At 46.5% G+C, this 23,746-nt stretch overlaps 1 protein-coding gene and 1 long non-coding RNA gene across 3 annotated transcripts; both read left to right on the top strand.

The window, feature by feature from the left end:
* Positions 1–3,133: 3,133 nt before the first annotated feature.
* On the top strand, positions 3,134–10,550 carry LOC119221670 (EMILIN-3). 2 transcript variants are annotated; one of them, XM_037477683.2, is made up of 6 exons: positions 3,134–3,423; positions 7,465–7,587; positions 7,842–8,140; positions 8,255–8,583; positions 8,858–9,208; positions 9,296–10,550. In XM_037477683.2, the coding sequence occupies exons 1-6, from the start codon at positions 3,236–3,238 to the stop codon at positions 10,433–10,435; spliced, it is 2,430 nt and encodes an 809-aa protein (XP_037333580.2). In that variant the 5' UTR covers positions 3,134–3,235; the 3' UTR covers positions 10,436–10,550. The 2 variants fall into 2 exon arrangements, with proteins under 2 accessions (XP_037333580.2, XP_062418292.1); XM_062562308.1 differs by lacking the exon at positions 3,134–3,423 and adding an exon at positions 6,142–6,307.
* Positions 10,551–13,589: 3,039 nt separating this feature from the next.
* LOC134129051 (uncharacterized) lies at positions 13,590–23,605 on the top strand. The gene is made up of 4 exons (XR_009956231.1): positions 13,590–19,711; positions 19,967–20,018; positions 21,636–21,695; positions 22,959–23,605. It is a non-coding gene; the product is annotated as an uncharacterized LOC134129051 (long non-coding RNA).
* The last annotated feature ends 141 nt before the right edge of the window (positions 23,606–23,746 follow it).

Here is a 23,746-nt window from a genome sequence, read left to right as displayed (position 1 = left end):
TTGAGTTTGGACTTGACTTTGTCCCACCCCTCTCTTGCATATTTTAAGTAGAAGCAGAATCTGCAATATTTGTAATTTAGATTAAATCATTTTTCATGTGTACTTACTAATGTAGAGATGAAGTCCGTTGAGAGCAAGGCTAATATCCTGTGTGTGATCTATAAAGATAGCGTCACATTAGAGGGATTTTGAGAATGAGCTTTGTGCAATAGTTAGTTCTACATCACTAATATTTCAAATATGCAACATTAGTGTTTTCTGGTCATACGCAAACTACACCACGTTCAAATACACCCATGATCAGTTCAACCCCAAGCATAAATATTAGTGTTCCAAATTCACTACTTCAGCTTCAGGAAAGAACCTCAATGCTTCATAAAGAACATGTCAAACAAAATCCAGAAGAGAAATGACCTCATTTACATTGGGAATGAAAAATGTTCCTCAGGCGCAACTCACTCAACTTTCATTTACTGGCACTCCAAAACAGACCTATTAGCCTAGTAGCCTATTAGTCTATTAGCTATGTAAATGTAAATATACACACATATATATGTATGTATATCTAGTCTAACGATCCCTATCTGCCACTAAGAAGGACGAGCTACGCAGCTGACGAGCTAACGAGTTAGCCATCAAGCTAAACGTGTGTCGAGCCATCAAGCTAACGTGAGGTGCACAGGTCATCTCCCAGCAAACACCACAACTCTTTTAGCAGCAGTTGTCACATTCTCGCCGCAGAGATATCTCAGACAACCCCCCCCCCCCCCCCCCCCCTTTTAACGTATTCAAACAGAGCCGACCGTAGACACCTCCCTGCGGCCCGTGAGACAGCAGCGAGAAGTGCTTTGTGCCTCTGGGAGGGTACACCTTCACACACCTGTGCATCCTCGTGAGGTAATTTCCTCCTGGTCCTGGTGTGGACAGGAAAGCACCCGTGTCCATCACTCGAGGAAAGTGTCCTTCTAACAGTGTGTCCTGTAGGCCGGAGAAGACAGTTCACAGAGAGGTGAAGCCAATGAAACTGACTGGTGTCCTTTTTTGCTAAAGTTGTTTATTAACTTTGTCCCACTGGACTGTCTCTATCAGTCTCTGGGGGCTAAAGGGGGAAACTGGACACAGGCCGCGTGTCACCTGGAACCGGACACCATGTCCTCAGTCCAAAAACTATATGAAGTTGAGGAGATTGCACATTGTGCGGTGTGATATTTTTGGTTCACAGTGTAAAGTGTAACATTACAGGTGGCATTACTTTCTTCTCAGACTTCCCAGTGTGGAGCAGAGAAGGATATTTATCAAAAACTACTCGCAGATGGAGCACAAAATACATTAAGTCCACTTTGGCAGGGTGTCCCTCTTTTCTACATGAACCACACGGAAATGAACAACAGGAAGAAACGGAGCAAAACACGACTCACGAGCCACAAAGACCGCTTCGCTCCACTTTCTAATAATGGATGCAGAAATGAAACCCTTTCCTACCAAGTATATTCCAACAAATGCTGATTACTTCAGTGTCAATTGTTTTATTCCACACCTTTTATTTGGGCTTGTCGTTTAAGGCCCTTTGTGATTTATTCCCTTTGACATCTGGACTGAATGAACTGTTCCCAATACGGGAAGTGACCCACCATTGCTAACGCAAACTTCTAAATGTAGCATCTCCACGGCAGGTTGAGCACTCGCTCTGGAACAAACTCTGTTTTTCTTCCCCACAGACCTGAGAATGAAGAGCAAAGAAGGCAAAGAGGTGCTCGGTCCTCACGCCGTTGTGAAGGACACGCTGCAAACAAAGAGGCTTCTTCCTCCTCCACATTGTCCTCTTCAAAGGTCAAATCGTGATCAAGCCTAGAAGGTTTTTCAGTTTCTTGGTCAGAATTTACTAAATAAGTATTTCAAATGATAGAATGAGCGGTTCTGTATATTTCAGACTCAAAAGGGCTCAGACCTGCATGAAGGTGGAAGATCTATCAGCCAACGTGGATCCTTCAGGATCGACCGAGGAGCACAGAGCTAGCAGCTAGCGGCCAGCTAACTTCAAGCTGTGTTAGAATATAAACTGGATTTAGTTTCATAAAGATGGAACCAGTGCACAGCTGTAGAGACCAAAGAACCATGCTGTAAATGTCTTTATTAGTTTTTCTGTTTCAACATGGATGTCTATGGGGAGACCTTGTTCCTTGGCGCTCCTCCTCAAGTGGATGAACGGGAGAACTGCAGGTTTTCTGTCACTTCTGCTTGGCTCAAACCACTTGGAAGGAGGTTTGGGATTTTGGGAACAACAAAAATCCAGCAGCAATGTCATCGGTCTTACAATGAAGGGTGGGACATATTTTTAGGCCTCAACAAACACTGATGTGCACAGCGATCACTTTCTCGTCATAGACACTGGATTTATTTGCGTAGTTCCTCCCGGGACACAACGGAGGCAGTTGAGCATGAATTCGGGAGCCCTGAGGACGTGGGAAGGGGGTCCGGGTGTGGACCGGAGCTGAGGCGAGAGGGAGGCCCGTTGTGTCCAGACCCGGAAGCGCCTCGATGTACAGAACGACACAGCCCTCCCCGTTTAGTCATTTCATTTCAGTTTTTTGTTGGTGTGGGTCAACATTCCAAAGAAAATGTTTGATTTCTTAACTTTTTCTGTTTTGTTCTGTAAACACAAATATGAAAGAAAGTTATAATGTAAACATGTATTGGAGCTCACAACGACATCTATTGATATCTGAATGTGAGGGAGGGAAAGTGTCCCGCAGATCAGTCCCGGATTTGGAGGACGGGGGGGCGGTATGCAAAAGCAGGACCGCCTGCCCCTTCAGAGGCAGCAGAGCACCGCACTAAGGACTCACGCACGCACGCACGCACGCACGCAGGGAGAGCGCAGAGAACTTGGAGGTTCAGTTCCTGCATGTGCATAGTGTACGGAACTCTACTCCCCCCCTCCCGCTCCTATCCTTCTCCTCCAACACACCTTTGTGCCGCCCCCCCTCCCTTTATTTGCCCGCAGCGCTCGCGCACTGCGCTCACTCCGCGGCGCGATGCTGCTCTTGACGCTGCTGCAGCTGTTCGCGCTCCGCGTTTCCTGCGGGACCCGCTGAGGAGGAGGACGTGCGGGTGGTGGTGGGGGGGGGGGAGTGAGAAAAGAAAAGGACACTTTGAGGAAACTCTTTTTTTTACTCCCATTTTTTAAAGTGGGACTTTTTGAAGGATATGAATTAGAGGCTCGAGAGGAAGAAGGATGCGGACCGCGCGTTGTCACGTGGCCGCTCAGCTGCTCCTCTTCGCGGCGGTGCTCACCGGGCGGTGCGCCGGGAAAGGAACCTTCTACGGGGGACACGTCAACCCGTTCTACGGGAACCGGTACCACCTGTACAAGGCGGGACTCCATCCGCACCAGCCCCCCAACAAGCCCATGACGCGCCACAAGTAAGTGACCCCGTCCCCGAAGAAGAGACACACGTGCTCCGTAAATGCGGTTCAAGTCCCCGAGAAGAGCCTCTGTTCCTGCCTCGCTCCTTCAGAGCAGCTCGGGGTTCACACCTAAAAACATCTGGGAACACCAGCACTGACAGATGAAAACAAGGGCGTCACTGTGGGGGGGTATCGACCCAAAGCTGTGTGAGTGTTGTGTTGTGTGAGATGCAACCGATATGAGATCAATACTCCTCTGAGGTTTCTTCTCCTCCAGCACAAACGAGTACATTTAGTCTTTAATGACATTAGTAGACTTCAAATGGGTCAATTCGCAGAGTTTCTGGCTTTTTTGTTTGTGTCTTCCTTAAGCCTGGTGGGGGGGCACATCCTAAAAATATCTTTTAGGTTTTTATTTCACTAGATTTTATATTTGTTTCCATTTACACTCATTTGCACATTTGAACGTAATTTCATCAAATCTGCTTACATCTTCTTACATCAAACTTTACAGCTTCATTCCTCTTCATTCTGAAGGTCAGAGGGTTCGTTCAGACTCATTCATTAATAAAAACACATGATCTTACCCTAATATTCCACACACAAGAAATGAATGTTTTAATATCAGTAATCAATCAGGGAAGTATGACGGTGAAATCGATTCAAATTCACCCGCTCAGTCCGCCACGTACCCTGGTCTCCATGGCAACGGGCTCCTCCGCATCCCCCCGTCCATCGACGTGTATTTTAGTTTGTTTCATGGCCGCGAAGCCGGGTCAGACCACGGACACCCGAGCTCAGTGTCGACCCGGAAAAAAGACACTTAAAAATAACACCAATGCCATAACACGTGTGTGTGTGTGTGAATTCTGGTGCAGGATCACACTCCTGTTTACAGCTTGTAAAACAAACTCTTGTTTCTAACTGAGCGCCTGTTGTTTTTATAGACAGAAACATCTCCACTCCTCAGCTGTTGAAAGTGTTTATTTTTTATTTTTGGGGGCCTTTGTGTTGAATTCTCTTTGTTTCGCAAAGCGAGTCATTGGATTTCACAGTCCTTCCCCTGCCTCAGTGTGCTGATACAAAAGAAGACGTTTGTATTCTGTAGCTGTCACATGCTTTATTGCACAGGAGCCAATGAGCACGAGGAGGCAAACAACATTTGAACAATTCTTTGTGACTTCAAGTCTTTACTTCAAGAGAATGGATCCGATGTCTAACTTTATAAAGCAAAGTATAACGATACTTAACGTACGCGATAACGTAAGCCATTACACGATTTGTGTAGCAGAGAATCTGCTTCATTTCCAAGTGCAGGTTATAAAAGAGCAGAGAAACCAAGGATCAATTAAGATAAAGTGGATATTGGGCCGAAGTGAATTACAACCTGAAGATGTTATGTGAAAAGAAGACGCAGCTTAATTCAGCGATGACCCCAAAACTACCAACGAAGGGTCATAATTCCACCAAAGATTTTTTCCCATCGCTACTTATTTACTCACTGGACATTTCAGACAAGTGAGTAAGTTTGATGATTACCTGTCAGGTGAAGCGATGCTCGTATGTAGTCCACAAAGGAAAAGGTGCCTCTAGCGCCCCACAAGCATCTCCCCCCCCCCCCGTAGCACGAAAAGCACGACGACAGGTGGAACCAGCTGATTGATGCCACATGGCTCCGCTGACCAGATCAGCCGCAGATTCCGGGGCTTTTCGATGATCTACTGGACGGAGATCAAGGGGCGGCGAAGAGGTCGGCGAGTGGCTGGAGGTCGAAGGTCACGGGTCGTAAGTTTGTGCTGGATAGAGAATTGTAGCTGGTCTCCTGCCGAGGGGTCAAAGTCAAACTCCCCGAGACACAGGAGACATCACTGACCTCTCTGCTAAAGCTGTCGTCCACGTCCATCAATCAACCACAAACACAACAAAATGGCTTCACGCGTCGCTCCTGAGACCCGTTTGACTCTTTTAATGCTAGAAGTTATAAATCCTCACCTCATGCTGAAGTTTGGTCTTAGTTCATCTGCAGATTCGCCATGGCAACGGGACATGGAAAAATGGCCGCCACTCTGACCACGCTGTTAGATGTTGTGAGGAAGGGAGGGAAGACGGAGCTTTAGATTTCCAGCGCTGACCTTTGGTCACGAGTTTGAGGTTGGAACCGAAGGAGACCAGAAGGAGACCAGGAGGAGACCAGGAGGAGACCAGGAGGAGACCAGGAGGAGACCAGGGTTCTCTCCGCCAAGGGAAACTTCTTAACTTCTGAACAGTTGTCTCCGTCGGTGGGATTTTCTTTCCCTTCCTCTTCTGGTTCCACTTTGGTTTTCCTCATGGAGGCGACTCCTGTTCCACACTCTCCGGTTAATCCGCCCGCTGACCCTGACAGATCAACCCCCCCCCCTTTTTATTTCACAAACACAGAAAGCTTGTATTACTGAGCAGAAGATTATGTGTTTGCGTGATTTCACACCGGCTTTGAGCCTCTTACAGTAAACAACAAAGAGAACTCGTGACTTGTTCCCCTCAAACGCCGAGGAGCTCGGAGCCGTAACAGGAGCCGCCAGCTGGCGAGGAAACCTCTCCATTAAGAGCGTATACATGTGGAAAGAGACGCCCCCTCCAAACCCCCCCCCAGAGGACAGTCGCTGGCCAGAGACACGGCCGTTAAAGGACATAAATCTGTTCAACCGCTAGAACCGCTGACCAGGTGAGCGAGAGCGGACAGCAACCAGGGGGGAGGAGGTGTAGAGGTCACAATGACATGAAGAGCGCCGGGGGGGATCCAAAAAAAGACTTGAAGGGAAGGGATTACGGTGAAGGGAAGAAGGTGTGAAGCTGTGAGGAAAGAGGGTTTCATCAAGAGACCGCTAAGAGGACTGCGCAGAAGATGAGGGTCGGGGGGGTAAGTAGTAGAAGGGAGGTGGAAACCAGAAGCATCTTAAAGTAAAAAGAAGTGAATGAAACTTGGAACTGGCACGTTGCTGTTAGTGATCCGACCTCAGTGACCTTTACTGTCCGGCAGCTAGCGGCTCCTCCTGTGTGGCCCCCCATCTGTCACCGACGAGGGCTAAAAGGAACCCTGGAGAGTATTTATACTCCATCAAACCCCGTAAGGGGGTGTGAAATACGAGGGGGGGGGGGGGCAGAAACCAGGAAAATATAATTTTTTTTCCTTCCTCTCCTTTTCATCCGATGAACATCTGGATTTGTGTCGCCCCCCCCCGAACCGTCCCCCCCAAACGTCCCTCCCCAGATGTGAACCTGACAAATAAATATGCGTGGACGCTGTGTGTAATGTGGAAACACCGACATGCTCCCAGCTGTCAGAAGCCCCCCCTCGATGACGATGTCTTGTGGAGGGAGGAACTCCAGGGGAAACGTGTGCTGGCTTGTGGGTTTTCTCTTGGTAACCACGGTGACCAGCAGCTCTCCGTCTCGTGGTTGAGCTCGTTAGGGACATCGTCATGACCTGTGCCCCGACGGGGTATATAAGCGGGATGGGGGGGGGGGCGCCACCTCATCAGCCCTGAACCGCCACTTCCTCAGCAGGTCGTCAGGCTGATTGAAAGGGAGCTCTGTCATTTTGACTGCCGCCCCCCCCCCCCCCCCCCCCCAAGTTAGCGTATGTCAACATGGGGAGAGTGGTGACACACACACGCAAGCGCTGTCAACACAGTCAGCGCTTTGTACCAAGCGGCAGCGGTTTCTCACAGATTCTGACAGACGGCCTGAACCTGTTAACTTGCCATGCCCCCCCCGCCCCCCGCCCGCCCCCACACACGTCTGCCTGAAGCAGCTGTGGAGCGACGTTAAGTACCGCATGTGTTGCTGATGGTGCAGCTGCTGCATCACAGTCCTTCAGATTCATGGTTATCATTTGCAAACTTTAACCGCAGATTCAAATATATGTTTTTGTGTCACTATGTTTCAATAATGTGTAGAAAAAAGAACGTAAAAGCAGCAATGGAGACAGCTCAACTTTGTAGTTATAGATGCTGACTCTTGTATCTGGTATAGTGTGTTTTTAAATGAGTTTTAACTCTCTCTGCCCCCCCACAGAAACCACTGTGCCTTCGTGGTCCAGAGGAACGTCTCATGCACCGTGCAGGACGGAGTGGCCTCCTACGTGAAGGCCGAGTACACCACCAAGTGCATCTGGGGCCAGAAGTGCCCCGTCGTCATGTAGGTTTGAATACGATGGGCCTCTGTACAGATGTTCCTTATGTGAGGAACATCTGCCTCCCTGCTGCCCTCTAGTGTCCAGCCAGCACGCACACGCATGTTCCAGGTGTAGATCAACACAGTAGAGAGTTACTTCAAAAGCTGAACCATCCTCCCCTCAAGAGCTCATCTCGTCTCTTCTCCGACCGCTTGGCGTGTCCTAATCACCATGGGAACCGCCTGCATACCGGTGACAGTAAACTTGTCTCCTGCAGGTACAGGACCTGTCACAAGCCCAAGTACAAGGTGGGGTACAAGTCAGTGACGGAGCTGGAATGGAGGTGTTGCCCCGGTTACTCCGGAGAGAACTGCCACGACGGACCCACGCCGCTGCCTGACGTCATGATGCCGCCCTTCAAAGGCGGGGGGGCCCCCCACCGCCCGGGGACGAAGGGCTTCCCCCAATGGCCCCCCGTGGACCAGAGGCCCGGAGGAGGCCAGCTGGAGTCCGGCAGGCCGATCCCCGGTGTCCCCACGGGGCATCTGCCCGCCGGGAACGCAAAGCCAAACTACGGTGCGAGCCCCCCCCCGCACTCCCCCGCACTCCCCCCTCCCAACACCGCCCCCACCCCTCCCCCGATGAACAATCAACAACAGAAATCATTTCGCCTTTCTTTTTTGACCACAGGAAACCACCTGGGTGTGTCGGGAGTGACCGGGGAGCGCTTGGACCGCATGGAGGAGGACCTGCGGCGCCTCGGCCAGGGCCTGGACACCCTGAGCGGGGCGGTGGCCGCCCTCGAGGAGCGCCAGCGCACCTCCCTGAGCGGGGACACCAACGCCGTCCTGGGGTCCCTGATGCCCAGCGCGGCGCCTCGCCCGCGGGACGCCGCGGTGGGATTTGGCCTGATCCCCGAGGGGGGGGAGAGCTTCGCCGGATTCGGGGACTTAGCCGGACGGGTGACGGAGGTGAAGGACGAGCTGCGAGCCAAAACGCACGTGTTGGAGGAGATCCAGGTGACGTCCTCGCCGCGCTGATTTGTCGAGTACATTGCGATTCATAAACTGATGCCTCAGTTTAACTGTAACAAACCTAATGCCAATTAAGTCAATTATTATCGGCTATTATTATATTATATTTCCTTTTGCTTTGTTTAAGTCGTCAATTTAAAAGTCATTGATAAACAAATCTTAAGTAATAGATTATTCTATTCAAACGTACACAGCAAACGCACATGCCCAATTAATTAACCCGATCAAACCCCCTCCCCCTGACCCCCCCATTCTGCAGGGCATGGTCCTGGGTCACGACGGGCAGCTGAAGAGGCTGCAGGAAGGAGCGTGGGGCCGCCCCGCCTTCCACCCGGGCTCCGTGCTCCACCTGGAGGAGGTCCTGGACGCCCGGCTGGCCGACGTGCGCGCCGAGATGCTGGACGGCTTCGAGCGGCGCCTCGCCGGCCTGGAGAGCCACTGCGACGAGAAGATCGTGGCGGTGCAGAGCCAGTGCCACCGGGAGCAGTTGGACGGCCGGCAGCAGATGCAGCAGTCCCTGGACGGGCGGGAGAGCGGCATCCGGGAGGAGCTGGGCTCCCTGCAGGCTCAGATCCAGGGCCTGACGCTCACCGAGAGCTGCTGTGGACAGGTAGGACACGCGTTGACTAGACACCGGATCCTCACCGGAACCTTTGGCTAGTCGCTTGGTGTACTGACGGCCGGTTGGCGGTTGCAGGTGGACAGTCTGTCCCAGCGCGTGCTGCGCCTGGAGGAGTCCGTCAAAGGTCTGACGGAGTCCCAGCGGCAGCTCCAGACCGCCCTCGCCGACCAGAGCATACACGTGGAGACGCTGATCGAGACCCGCCTGGTGGACATAGAGGTCCGCCTCAACGCGACGGAGGGCGGAGCCGACGGGGCGCCGGGTCTCCTCGGAGGCCTGGACGCCTTCAAGACCCGTGTGGAGGACAAGTTGAGGACCCTGGAGGAGAGGGTGTTCGTGGCGGTGGAGCAGCTGAGCAACGCCACCGCCCCGGCGCTGCTGGAGGGCCAGGTGGTCCCGGCGCTCGAGACGGAGATCGACTCTGTGCGGAGGAGGGTGGAGGGAGGCCTGGACGGAATTCAGAAACAGCTGACGGACCTGGAGCTCCTTTGCACCTCCTCCTGCTCACCGTCCGGCCCGCCAGCAGGGGGCGCCGGCGTCGACGGAGTGGAGGAGGGGTGCGAGGGCGTGGCCAGGGAGACCACGGAGCGCCTCGACTCCCATTCCCACCAGCTGGACCACCTCAACAGCACCCTGAAGAACCTGGTGCTCCACCTGGCCCAGGAAGAGACGCAGGGCGCCGTGCAGGGGGAGATCACCCTGCTGAAGGTCAACATCAACTCGGTGAACCGGACCCTGAAGGGCCTGAAGGACTCGCTCCGCTTCATCGCCAGCGAGGTGGGCCACGCCAACGCGTCCTGGGAGCAGAGGGAGCACCACATCGTCGACCAGGTGCAGGGCATCACCAGGCTGGTGGGCCACCAGGCCTCCCTGCTGGGGGCCGGGGAGCGGCGGCTGGCCCAGCTGAAGGAGGAGCTGGTGGCCCTGAGGAGGCGGCTGGCCGGCGAGCTGCGGGGGTGCCGCAGCGCCGCCGTGGAGGTGCAGAGGGAGGTGAAGGACGTGGACAGCAGGGTGAGCAGCGTGGAGGGCCAGTGCGGCAGCCTGGGGGAGCTGGCGGAGCACCTGGAGAGGATCCGGGCGGAGCTGGAGAGGCACTCGGACTCCTACCTGGCCGACGGGAACGGCACCCTGGCCGCGCGCGAGCAGCAGCAGCAGCTGAAGGGCGGGGCCACGGACTACGGCGAGGAGCCGGCCAACCAGAAAGGAGACCAGTAGCACCTGAACTACAGAAAGAGACTTCGTCTGCTTCTCTCTGTGTCTCTGTGTCTCTGTGTCTCGCTCGCTGTCCCATCAAATGCAACACCCCCCCACCCCTCCCCCCTCCAGATGTCCTGTGTCTTTAGGGACAATATTTCCCTTTGAGGTTTTATTCCATGGGGCTTCTCCCCCCTCTGATTGCTTTGTTTCTGCATTTGACCTTTTCTTTAACTTATATGAAGTGACTGCATGGCGTGACGACGTGGGACTGACGCGCTGATGCGGGTTTCTACTGACGAGTCGACGTGCTCGGTGCGGACGTCTGGAACTGTACGTCAACCTGGTGCTATTTAGAGGTCATGTTGTAAACTTCTGTTGTACACCTGTTTAAAAAAAGGAGAAAAAAAAGAAATTATTATTAGTATTTTTGCTTTCTGTTTGATTTTCTGCCGCATTGCTGCGTAGAAGTTCCACAAGGCGCCACCAGGGGGCAGAGTGGTTAAAGGGAATAAAGTGGGAAACACTCCAGGGAGGCAGTGTTCTTCACACACTTATTTCAGCAATGCGTTCAATTCAATACCAAACGTTATTGATACCTGGTGGAGGAATGCGCCTGTAAATGTGTTAATGAACACATTAATGGGCGTTGATTACTTTTTTCTCACGTTTACTGTTTGTCCACCAAAATGCAACATTTAAGCCACAACATAAACAAGGACACCTATCAAAGAGTGACGACGCCTCCTGGAACAACATTCACGGCCCAACAAGGAGCGGAGGGGAGGGGGGGGCGGGGGGGGTGTGTGACAGCAAAAAATGTGACCCATCACATTCTGTGATGCAATTCAGGACTTTAATCTGCTGCGTGTTGCCAACATTCTTAGCCTCCTTTATTTCACACTCCAGTGTGATAAAGAAAGTGCCTCTTCGTAAGTAAAGAAACAATATTTAATCCCACAGAGAGTCAGAAGAGAGGTTTTGGCCTTTTATGGGCCTTATAATAAAAATCTAATGAGGTCAAATAATCTGCTTTTTAAGCAGATGGAAGATTCCGGCGTCTTAAAGAGAACCCTTAAAATGTGCTCATCTTAAAAACAACAACGTGAAGTCGTCGCTGGCAAACAGGAAATGAATAATGATCTACAGCTTCACCTGCTGAGGTTTATATGAGATCAATGAACTGCTGACTGAAAAGAGTTGAATTGTTTCTCTGAAGATCTGCTGTCGTAGATTCAGTGGAACAAACTGATGATGACGTCGAAACCGACTCACAAGACCGCAGTCACATGAAGCGGTCAGGTGACACGGTGAGGTCACTGCTGCGTGTGTTTGTGTGTGTGTGGGGGGGGTGGGGGGGGGGGGGGCACTCAATGATATATAAGGAAGCTGAGTGAAAGTATCCGTATAAACAAACAGATATGAGGCGACCTTGCGCCGGTTAAAGCGTAGCAGTCAGCATCTCCTTGGCAACCGGGACGAAGAGAGGAGCAGCAGAGAGGCTGTTGGCGGGAAAACAAGAACGCCGCAGGGACACGATGCACAACCTCAGAGGAAACGAGTATGGGGGATGCAATGTGATGGGGTGTGGGGGGGGCGGAGGACGGGACACCGAGAGGAGGAGGGAGGACGTGTTGACGAGCTCCTCGACAGGATAGCAGGCGAGAGCAGAGCAGATAGGGACAGGAAGGTGATTTCATCACCAATATACCTAAGAGCCTAAAACCTTGTTCTAATCAAATCTATAATGTACCTGTGTGAATTGAATGTGACGAACACACCTTTCTTTCCTCTACACGCGTCCACCCGCGACCCCGTGCTTAAGGTCACGTTGCAATGACTTGTGGGTAGTTTCCACGGGCGAGGTCATCGTCTAATGCTGATTCATGAAGAGCTCAAGATAGCAAAAAGCCACCAATGCACAGAAGAGCTGAAACATCCGTCAGGGTGGAGGACTGAGCGGGTGGACTGGTCAAACTGGTAAAAGACTTTGACAGTCGACAAAACACACTCGGCTGGGCATCGCCACTTTGTTGCTTAGCAACGCAGCAGGCGCACCTTTTTTGATTATTAACAGTAATATCATGTTTCACCATATCGGTCCTGTACGTTTTTACAGGAGTAAAAGGATCATTTATTGTCATTTTGCACAACCAGTCGCAGCCATTTTACTACACACACAAACACACATCACATGTCATTTAACTGATGCTTTTATCCAAAGCGCCTTACATTGCTCATGCGTTACATTTTGCCTGGGGAGCAGTTAGGGGTCAGGTGTCTTGCTCAAGGACACTTCAACATGGCACATGGGGCAGCCGGGATTCAAACCACCAACCTTGTGGCTCCCAGCGCATCACACTGCTTCACGTGAGTAGCTTGTCTGGAGCAACAATCACTGCAAACACTGATCCAAAGGATCATAAAGAATAGAACTGTGGCCAGATAAATTCTGATAAATAAATTCACCTTTGACTGTTTGTGCGTGTGTGTGTTTTCACTGGGCTCACACACGCACATGCACACACACGCTGGCACACACACACACACACACACACACACACACACACAGATTAAAAGAATAGGTAGCAAACGAGCAGCTCACAATAACGGGTGTCCTTATGTATGTGCATCCTGAGAGGAAGTCTGAATGCTGCCCTGTGTGTGTGTGTGTGTGTGTGTGTGTGTGTTCTTGTTCTTCTATGCCGGTGGGGACCTATACCTGATTGCACACAGACCGGTGGGGACTTGTGTCCCCGTGGGGACCTAAAATGAGGTCCCCACGGGCAAACCCCTCCCACAAGCTCCAAAATGGTGTCTAGATACACCCCCAATGATTTTTTCTGAGGTCCCCTGGAACATCAATTTCATGACAAAACTGTGTGAGTGTGTTTCTGAATGCGCCCCTAGTGGATGCACACGGGTACTGCAGTCCCCATGAGGTTGGCTGTTCTTGAAGTGTGCGTCGCTGTTTTTCCACTCACTACCGCCCCCTATCGGTTCAAAAGTGATATTTTCGCAACATACACTTTCAATGCTGTCTGTTTGATGGTGGTAAAACAGACCACAAATAAAATGCTTTATTTCATAAAAAGTATACAAATAAACCAAAAAATTCATACATACATAATATTAATGCTGATATTGATCAAATTATTCAATTGTATGGCTCGCGGGCCACATCCGGCCCTTTGGCTGTCCGTGACCGGCCCGTGAGAGGTTGATTGGAAATTACAAAGTAAATATTTTTGTCTAATTTTACCTCATGCATGGACTAAAGCTGCAGTGCTTTTATTCTTCTCCTTGGCTTTGGACGAGAGCTCACTGAGGAGCTGGCAGCACTGCGCTCAATGAAAGTGATAACGACAGGGAGCGATTTATTCACAGAGGTAGATGCATGCACAAACATGCTGGGTCTGAAATGGGACCAATTTGCAGGTGTCACAACAGAGGCCTGTCCAAGTCCTGTCAATATTTTTGCATTTTATAAATGTGGTGACCCCTGCTGTGGAGGCAGCAGCTTTCCAGTGGGATTTTGTGGGCTGGGTTTGGTGATTGAAGGCACCTGGGCCCGGTTCCCTGAGATTAAAAGACCCAGTGTTCATTCTCTCTTCTCTCTCCAGCAGACGTCCGGTGGTGTGGTCGTGTACCTTTTTTTCGTTGGCTTATGTTAAATAAAGAAGATGTTAAAACTCTTTAAAGCAGTACAACTCCAATCTTGTCATGGCCCAAAGAGCCAGGTTGTGACATAATACATCAGCCTGTGTTGCAAGTCAAAAATTAACCATGTCATTGATGTTGTCACTAAAATATTTAACTTCATCAGGGCACAACCATTGAATCACAGACAGTTTGCTACACTTTTGGAGGAGCATGAGAATGAACATTGTGACATAGGCTACGACACAGCACAGTCATGATTTGATTGTTATATATGTAAACTATTTAAAATCTATAACACCCCAATAATGCAACTAAAACATCAAAAATGGTTAGGGTGGTGTTCTTGTATATTTACCCAAGTGCTTTCCTGTGTTATTTTTAGGCTATAGTATCAATATAAAACATATTTTACTGTAGGATGCCTTAGCCTGGAATCAACCAAGGCCTGCAGTGTGAGCTATTTTGCATCGGAATTACATGAGGGCAAAGGGAAAAATTGCCCATAAGAAATATCATTTTGCCCCAAATATCACTACGAAAGGGGCCAAAAATGCCATTGAATGTTTTTGAGTCTCGCCTTGACTGTTGTTCCGTGTGCGGGAAGGATCAAACGTTCTTAAAAAGAAAAAAGGAGCACTTCTTGATCAGACCTGTGAGTTCGCAGAGAGCAAATCCAGTCTCCGTCACCATCTCAGGTCCAAAAGAAAAAGGCCCTCAAATTTAGCAACAACCAATGTCGTTGTCTACTGGGGAATTCTTCTGCTGACTTTATCAAGTGGAGCAAAAACAACAAGAAATACGTGTCCTTTCGTCACCAGGCAACCGAGCAACATAGTGGGTGATAACCAGAGGTTTCAAAAGTTTTCACATTCATTACTCAAGTAGAAGTATAGATACTTCTGTTGAAGTATCAACTCAAGCTTTTAACTTAAGTAAAAATACTGATTGTGTAGGTGTAAGGGGAAATAATTCCATCAAGTACAAAGTCTTAATGTGTAATCTCGCTCACAGAACATGTCAGTCCATTACAATAGACAATAATAATTCAGATCATGTGAACCTGCCGTTCGGATGATGTAAACATGGTGATGTTCAGAGAGGCAATGCTAAAACATAGGGACACATGCTCAAACAAATAAAACGCCCCTGGATACTTCCGGTTAAGTTAACCATCATGTGTTGATGATGTCACAGAGGTGCGCGGTTTTGTGAAATAATAAAGATGGACGGATACAGCGCCAATGACTAATATTAGTACTACGTGTTTTACTTGGACAATTAAATGTCAGTGGACACTCACAAATACTACAGCCCCCATCACGATTACAATTATTCACTCCTCAGTGCGCGGTTTCGCCCACCAGCGGAACCCCTCCGCCCCTAAACCCGGCCGGTCCGCCCGCAACTTTCAACGTGCTTATTAACTGACGGACCTTCTTGCGGTCCGCGAAAAAGGTTATTAATAGTATATTAAGTTGACGCTTTGTTGCGTAAAATAAAGACCAAACGAAAAGAATAAAATGATCTTCTGTCATTCACGTAAGAAAATAAACTCACGTGTCTGCAGCTCAATAACAACACCGAAGGAACAACGTCTCGACCCCGGTTTAAGTCTCCAGCAGACGAGGAGTAGCCTCGTTAGCAGTTTAGCTAGCTATCACTTATCGCTCTCCCATGTTTGAAATATCTAACCGTCCTGCCTCCACATAAGGTTATGTCCCAGGTGTGGTCGTGAAAAGCAAGTTCCATTTTTATGTATGCATCAATGCATTCCAACTAATGAGGCTTGCTAGCTACCCTTAGTTAACGGTTCACAGACTGCTGTCAGTGAGAAATGTTTCCACTCTCCTATAGGGTTGGGTACCGAGAACCGGTACTAATATAGCACCGGTTCCTACGCGGTACCTACCGTACTGAAATGCAACGCAGATTTCGGTGCTTAGTTTCGGTTCCTGAGCCGATTGAAAAAATGTATTTACACACTCTGATGACACCGTCCTCTCAGCAGCAAACGATAGCCTACCGTGTGGCAAGCTAGCCATCACCCTTCTATTCTATTTATTTAAGTCAGTATTTCCCTCCCTCTTTCAGCACGCGGCACTATCGCCCAGACAGATGCAGGCACACTATTGCGCGCACACACAGACACGTGCGCATACACAGGAGAGCTGCGCTCTCCAGCGGACACAGAGCGTGAGTCCGCAACTACCGCACCCCTCCCGTCGGACAGCCCCCCACTGAAGTATTAAACAGAGGGTGTAACGACGTTCCTTCGGTGCTGTTCGCCATTAAGCCACATTGAGCTGCAGACACGTGACTCCATTTCTTCACGCAAATGACGGCAGATCGTTTGATTCTTTTCGTCTTTATTTTACACAGCATAGCGTTAACTAAACATAGAAATAATAATAAATTCTATCACATGGTGGATAAACAATATGCTCTTTTGCTTAATCAGAAATAATTTTAAATGCACCGGTTTAGCACTGAAAAACCCCCCGATACCAATCCCTACTCTCCTCAAAGGTTACTGACATCTTGTGGTTAACAGCCAATCGTGTATTTGGATAAAACACAATTAGTTGAGACTGTAGTTGATTGAGGGTTTCAAGGTTTAAATTAGTTTTGTTTTTACAGAAGCATGGCGTAATCATCTCAATAAACGAGAGCCAACTTTGGTTGCTGTGAATCTGATCTAGAAGACAGCGTTCTGCAAAATAGTCAAGCTGTTTGACATCTCTTAACACGAGAAACGATAAAAGAAATAAAAAGAAAATTGAATGAGTCTGATTAATGTTTTCTGTTTTGATTCAAAGAATCTTAAGAAAAACCCTTTAGATTTGTAAACTACTGCCTAATAGTCTCATTACTGCCATTTTATGGCAATTACATATACATCCAAATGTAGTCCAAATAAGTATATTTAATCGTTTTAACAAAGGTATTATGTTATTTCACTAGTTTAATGAAAAAATGCCGCCAATTTTTTGATAAAACAACCCTGCTTTTCAGTTAGTGGGGGCAAGTGCGTAACAATGCATTCTTTAGGAAATATTGAGAAAATACCAATCTAACCCCCCCAATATACATGGTTACGCCCTTGAATGGGGCCTAAATATTATGTGAATTTCCTACCCTGCTATGGCATGACATATTATGCAGCACGATAAAGTGTAATTAATGTCTACATTGAATCAACGGTGCTAGAATATTTGGTGTTTGGTTGTCCTCCCCCAAAGCCCATATATATGGATAACTTGCCAACGATATAAACTATTTGACAAAAGTATATAGATAACACTGCAATAAGTAAGACAAATCTTTCGATATGAGACAGGCTGTCTCAGTTGAGTTGGGGTCTGATAGGCGCAGATACGAAGACAATTGGTTGAAGTTGTCAACATCAAAGGGGGCTGACTTTGGCAGTCTAGAAAGCTTTTGGAATACACCCTGAAACCAGAGATGGGGATGGTGAGAAGAAATTCAGTCTGAAGAAGAGTAAATGGGATTGGGTCAAGGGTGTATGTGGTGAGGCAGTTAGAGTACATACTGAAACCTCTTGTGAAGCAACATAAGGCCTCCTGATGGTATCAGCCCCAGGGTGCTGAAGACCTGCGCCATCCAGCTGTCTAAAGCCCACCAACATCTCCTTATTCTGAACCTAAAGCAGCAGGCAGTCCCGATGCTGTAGGAGACACCGTGGCCTCAATGACCACTGACTAGTTGCCCTCACATCCCATGTGATGAAGGTGCTGGAGAGGCTGCTCTTGACCCACCTTCAAGCCCAGATAAAATCATCACCGGGCCCTCTGCAATTTGCATTGCCTTATGTGGGAGTGGATGACGCCATCATCTACCTGCTGCCACGAGCCCAGTCGCACCTGGATGGTGGCTCTATCCCTTTCTTTGACTTCTCCAATCAGTGATTCTGGCGCTTCACAGTTCTGTGTACCTTGTACACAACTCACTTCAGTTAGGGCAGCTCCGACCGCTGGGCGCTACATGACTTGTAAAAATAAATGCTGCAGCCTGCCGAAGAGCAACGTCAGTTTTTACGGCATAATGCCGGTATGAACAGTGCGTGAGTTACCGTAAAACCTTGATTAAAGACTACATAGAAGACTGTAAAAATTGTCAGCCCCTCCCCACTCTTTATTCTTAAACCGGAAATATGATCATTAGCGCCTAAAAGAACGTTTTGTGTATTCTTGTGTGAGTACTACACTTTTAAATGCTATTTCCCATTCTAAATTCATAATTTATGTCTGCACATATAAATACTTGTTCTGAATACAAGGGCTTGTAAATGTAGTAGTTGTAGTTTTTATTCTTAAAATATCAATGTTTGTCTACATTTTTAATTGTTCAAAAATGCTTCCAGTTTTATTAGAAATTAAATAAAATACATATTAAAATGTATACTTAATTCTAGTTGAGTAATATCGTCTCAACTTCACCAGGTATTTTATGTAATCCTTCGGTTTTAGTAATTACTATTACCCTTCTACGTTATTAACAAGGCCCAGCAGAACAGGCTGAGCCCCAATGCTCCCTCAAGCTAATGGTGACTGAAGGAGTGGGGGGATGGGCGAGGGTACGGTGGGGACAGTCAATGTCAGGTTTTGTGTTAAGAACCTTAAGTTTCGTTTCTTTACACAAAACCGAACTGTTACCATCCACGTGGGGTCCTCGGTCTGGCCACGCCCCCACCAAGCACCTGCTACCGTCCATTTCCCTCAGACTGCCGAGCAGCAGACAACGTGACGGTGCTGGCTGCAGAAGCTGGATAGAAATGGTGAGTTTTTAATTATTGGACTAGCTTCTAATGTAAAACAGTGCTTTTTACGTTTACTTTGATACTATTAATATATGTACTGCCATATAAAATGAGCTGTTGCAATGTGCTAAACTCAACTTAGATGGGAAGCTAATGTTAGCTAACAATAAGCAAGCATGTGCAACTAGCACCACAAATAGTGCTGTTAAGTTTACTTTGATACTATTTTCATATATACTGCCATATAAAATGAGCTGTTGCAATGTGTTAAACTCAACTTAAATGGACAGCTAATGTTAGCTAACAATAAGCAAGCATGTGCAAGCAGCAGCATGTGCACGCGTTGTGAAATAGAATGCTGGACAGCTAATTAGTTATTTATTATATACTTTATAAATATATTCATGTTTTATCAATATCTTTTCACACATAATGTGAATATTATGCTCAACAAAGGGAGTGTAATACTTAATCTGCGTTAAGACCTGGATTATAACTAATTTCCCTTTAACCATTTTAAGTATCCTTACGGTGGCTTTTGGGCCTATAACACTTAATAAGCAGTTTTCCATTTGCCCAAAGAGTGATTGTAATATCTACCCATGTATAAATAGGCATTTTAATTCAGATTGTCATAGGTATTGAGATAGATAATATAATGTTTGTCGTTAAGAACAGAAGTAGATGTTGTTACTATAATGCATTCCATAACAGATAAACTTAATTCATTTCATTAAAAAAAAAAAAAAAGAGTACTGTAATGAGTTGGATGTATAGCTTTGGCTGAATGTGTCCCTTGTGCTTTTAGGAGGATGGAGCATGTTTGCCATCCAGTAGTGACAGCTCGAAGTGCACAGGTGAGAGAGGGGAGACACAAGGAGATGATTGTACATTGGTGTTTGTAGAAAGTCAAAGGAATATTACACTAAACTAGGGTTCTATAGATCTTTTTTTTAATCCCAAATTGATCATGATGTTAAGGTTTAGGTCATATAACAAGTATATGGGGATTTCAAATGCAAAATACATACATTCTTTTTTAATGTCTCATTTTGAAGTTATTTGTTCATCATACACCATAATAACATTTCCATCCGCTTACATATTTGCAGATGCTGATGTCGGAGAAATGAAGGAGCCTTTGACCGTGAACATACTAACCAGGTAGGCTATGTCATCTTAAGGTTCTTAAATGGCTGTTAACCTGCTTGACTGTGCACATAGAAAAAAAATGTCACAATGAATACAATGCTAGAGTAATTAATTTTTACAGGTAGTTTATAAAATATATTTGACTTCAATTTTACCATAGTGTTTCCCACCAATTTAGATTCTATTAAATACAATATTCACTGGGTTTATAGCAGATCAAGCAGTATTAGACGAGTTAGGTACTTAATATTTAAGCAATAAGGTACGAAACACTAAGAAAGTACGGCCTCAAGTACCTTATTGCCTTTATAACGCGGTTGCCAGCGAAATTATAAATGGTAAGTAAATAGCTGCCTTTCAGCACTAAATAGTTGTAGCCACCAAACGTTGTGTATCTCATTTCATGAGTCTCGAGCACACGTGTCCAACTCGAGGCCTGCAACGTCAGTTTATGTGGCCCATGAGTGCCCAATTCACATATGTTAAACTTGCGGTCCAAATCTGGCCTGTCGTGGCGCCCGACTGCCCGTCCGGCGCGGCCTGCCGCGGGAGTGTGCTCAGCCCGCCGAGTAACAACCGCGCTGTCACTGAACAGTCGGCCGTATCGGCCCTCCCCCTCCCGTGCGCAGTGATATGTAACGCTTGGGTCAATGTGAACAGCAACTGTAAATTATCACTTATTATAATACGGATATATCATAGCGGCTTTCCTTGTGTTCTCTGCATCGCAAAACTGTTAAACAATGTACAGTATGAGCAACAGTGTGAGACCGTCAATGCTCGGCTGCGGCGTGATGTGTCCACCATTTGCGGATCTCGAAGGTCTTCCTGTAGATTAATGATTGCTTGTCGGCAGCATCGATAGCGCTCGTACAGGAAGTGATCTCATAACAGATCTTTGATTTCGGAGAACTCTCCCTGTAAAATGTAAATCTAAATAATATCGCTCTTTCATTAATGAGGAAGACAGCTTCCTTTTTTCCAGAGCAGTGGCGAGCTTGTGTTGCTATGGTTATTTTGCCAAACGTTGGTATTTAGCATGAAAAAAAAGATGAAAGAAAGTACTGCAGGACAAGAATCATAAATACATTTTAAAATATGACGAGTTAAAGGCTATCCCCAATGTCCAAAGATGTGTGTAATTTGACTTTTTATTTAATCAGGTAAAATTAGTTAAGAATCAATTATCATTTACAATGAGGACCTGGCCCAGAGGCATTAGGAATGGTGCCTACGGTGTACTATGGGTAAATGTAACTCATCGATTGAATTGTATTAAATTAAAATATGAGGTATAAGAGATGCCTTTTGTTTACAGACAGCTGGTTGGTGAAAAAGATATTCACTGCTGCCACATGAAGCCAAATGTAATAGTTTAAGTAAATGTGAGGATTATAGAAATTTCTAAAATAGTAATACAATATTTATCTTTTAAAGAAAACACACAGTTCAGTGACAAGTGACTAATTTGCATGCATTTTACCTTGCCTGTACATTTATTTACAATCACATTCCCTAATTGAGTTTAAAAAAAATATCAGGTGTGTTCATTCTGTGGGCGCCAAAACTATTTCATTGCATTAATGAATACATTTAAAGTCTCTTATTCTAAATTTTGCTTGTTTTAAGGTAGTTCCGATGAAAAGATGCTGCTGGCTGGAGAGGTCTGGTGAATCTCACACAAAAAAGGTAATCTCTTCCAAGTTTTTCCAGGTTTTCACCTAACATATCTATTAGAGCTGTCAACAAATATTCTATATTAAAAAATATATACGAATAGTTGTTAAAAACAGATATTCAAATGTGAAAATGAATAATACAGCAGCGGCACGATTGTCTGCTTTGCGGGTTGCACGCTACTGTACTGACTTCATATTGCATTAATAAAATAGACTAGAAGTTACAACAGCTTCATGCACTGGGCCCTGTTCCTCGTACGTGGTTAGCTGGATAATTTTCAGGATGAGATGACGTAGATCAGGCTTTGCGGTTCTTCGAAGCAGGTTTGGATATATCACCATAGCAACACATCAAAAATCCTGCACTTAACGTTAACTGCTGTGCGATACTTTGTTGGGCTTGTACACCTCGCAGGGGGGCGGTGTCAGTTTTTGCCATAAGTACATGGTGCATTTAATTTTGTATAGCACAGTATCACAAATATGCCTCAGAGGGCTTGACAGTCGACACGTGTGGCATCCTCTTTCCAGAAAGCCTCACATCGGCACAGGAAAAACCCCACAAACAATGAAAAATCTGAAAAAAAGACACCTTTAGAGATGGAGGAGGCTTCTCCCCCGGGATAAACATCCTGCGATGACGTATAGAATGAACAACGTAAAAGATGTACATTATGTTCAATTCATCCAACAGAAATGATTGAAATACACATTATCTCCTCGTATGCGTTCATCATCATCTCCTGCTCGTGAGCGGAGAAAAAAGACGCACCTCTTTTAAGTTTATTTGTTGTTGTACTGTTAAAAAATCCTTGTTTTGGCCTTTCGCTTTCTTACGTATGACGCGCACATGCGATTATCCTGATGTCTGACATTTGGTTCAAACTAACGGGACAGTTTGAGCGCGGATCCACCTTTGGGGAACCGAGTCCCTGATGATTGACTTAGTTGAATCACGTACGAGTAAAAAGGGCCCTAGTTTGATCATTTGCCATTTCATGCCAAGGAAATGTTCCATGTTAACACAGCACAGCTCGCTCGGAGCATTCAATGTTTGTAACTAGCAACTTCAAGCGAATATTAGAACATCATTTTTGAGAATATATATGCTAGTTCTATTTCTTGTCTTACTGGAATCTTTACTACAAATACTTCACTTTACTGCAACTATAGGTTGTCATACTGTGTGTAGTGGTACAGTCAAGACCTATTGTCATTATAGCCTCAGTAGTTGCTGTTTAACAGCATTACATTTTTGTCTCATTTTATTCAGGGTCACCACAAACAAAGAAGAAGTGGACCAAAGAGGAAATCGAAGCTGTTGAAAGGACCTTAATGGACTACATCAATGGTGGTCAGTGGTCAGAAATGCATCACAACATCGTCACTGGCCGATCAAGGGATGAGTTGTCAAAATATATATTAAAAACTGAATTTAAAAGAATTAAAAAAAAGGTAAGCCGCATTTTCATCAGATGGAAGATTAAATTCCTGGTGGACTGCCAGCACGTTTACAGACATTGTTTACAGTAGTCTTATTGCTCCCTGTTCTGTAATTGTTAACTTTATATAATATTTGAAAGTTGATGATGATGCTTTAAACTGCATAGTTTAAAAAAAATAAAGATGCAATATATCAAACAATATTATAGAGTGGGGTTTAATATACATAGATAATGAGTCATTATACAATGATAATGAGTCATTATACAATTATAACATTCAATGGTGTATATATTCAGCATGAATTGACAAAATATGTATTAAGTGCCTTAGAGTTTCTAAAAAGTACCCTTTATTGAGTACCTTACCTTGTTTGAGACACATTTTGAACACTGCCCCCTGGTGTGATTTTGTATTATGACATAATTGGACGGTCCCCACCGGAATAGAGAAACCAGAAAAATATTCAACTCTATAAATTTGTGAAATTTTGAGATTTATGGTGATATTGGGGTTTGAAAAAAATTAAGGAAAATGATTTGATTGAAAGTATGCCATTATTCTGTTAAAAAAAATGAGGTCCCCACGCTTCACCTCTGTGCATAAGTCCCCACCGGC

Source organism: Pungitius pungitius, chromosome 1, assembly GCF_949316345.1.
Source record: "Pungitius pungitius chromosome 1, fPunPun2.1, whole genome shotgun sequence".
NCBI lineage: Eukaryota > Metazoa > Chordata > Actinopteri > Perciformes > Gasterosteidae > Pungitius > Pungitius pungitius.
The sequence above is the reverse complement of the archived record's forward strand: the minus strand, read 5'-3'. Positions and strand labels throughout refer to the sequence as shown.

What these genes read in the sequence shown, in the direction of transcription:
- LOC119221670 (XM_037477683.2), top strand. Translation starts at nt 3,236, where the DNA reads ATGCGGACCGCGCGTTGTCACGTGGCCGCTCAGCTGCTCCTCTTCGCG. An exon ending in ACGTGTTGGAGGAGATCCAG is followed by an intron (nt 8,584 to 8,857) that starts GTGACGTCCTCG and finishes CCCATTCTGCAG; the next exon opens with GGCATGGTCCTGGGTCACGA. An exon ending in CCGAGAGCTGCTGTGGACAG is followed by an intron (nt 9,209 to 9,295) that starts GTAGGACACGCG and finishes TGGCGGTTGCAG; the next exon opens with GTGGACAGTCTGTCCCAGCG.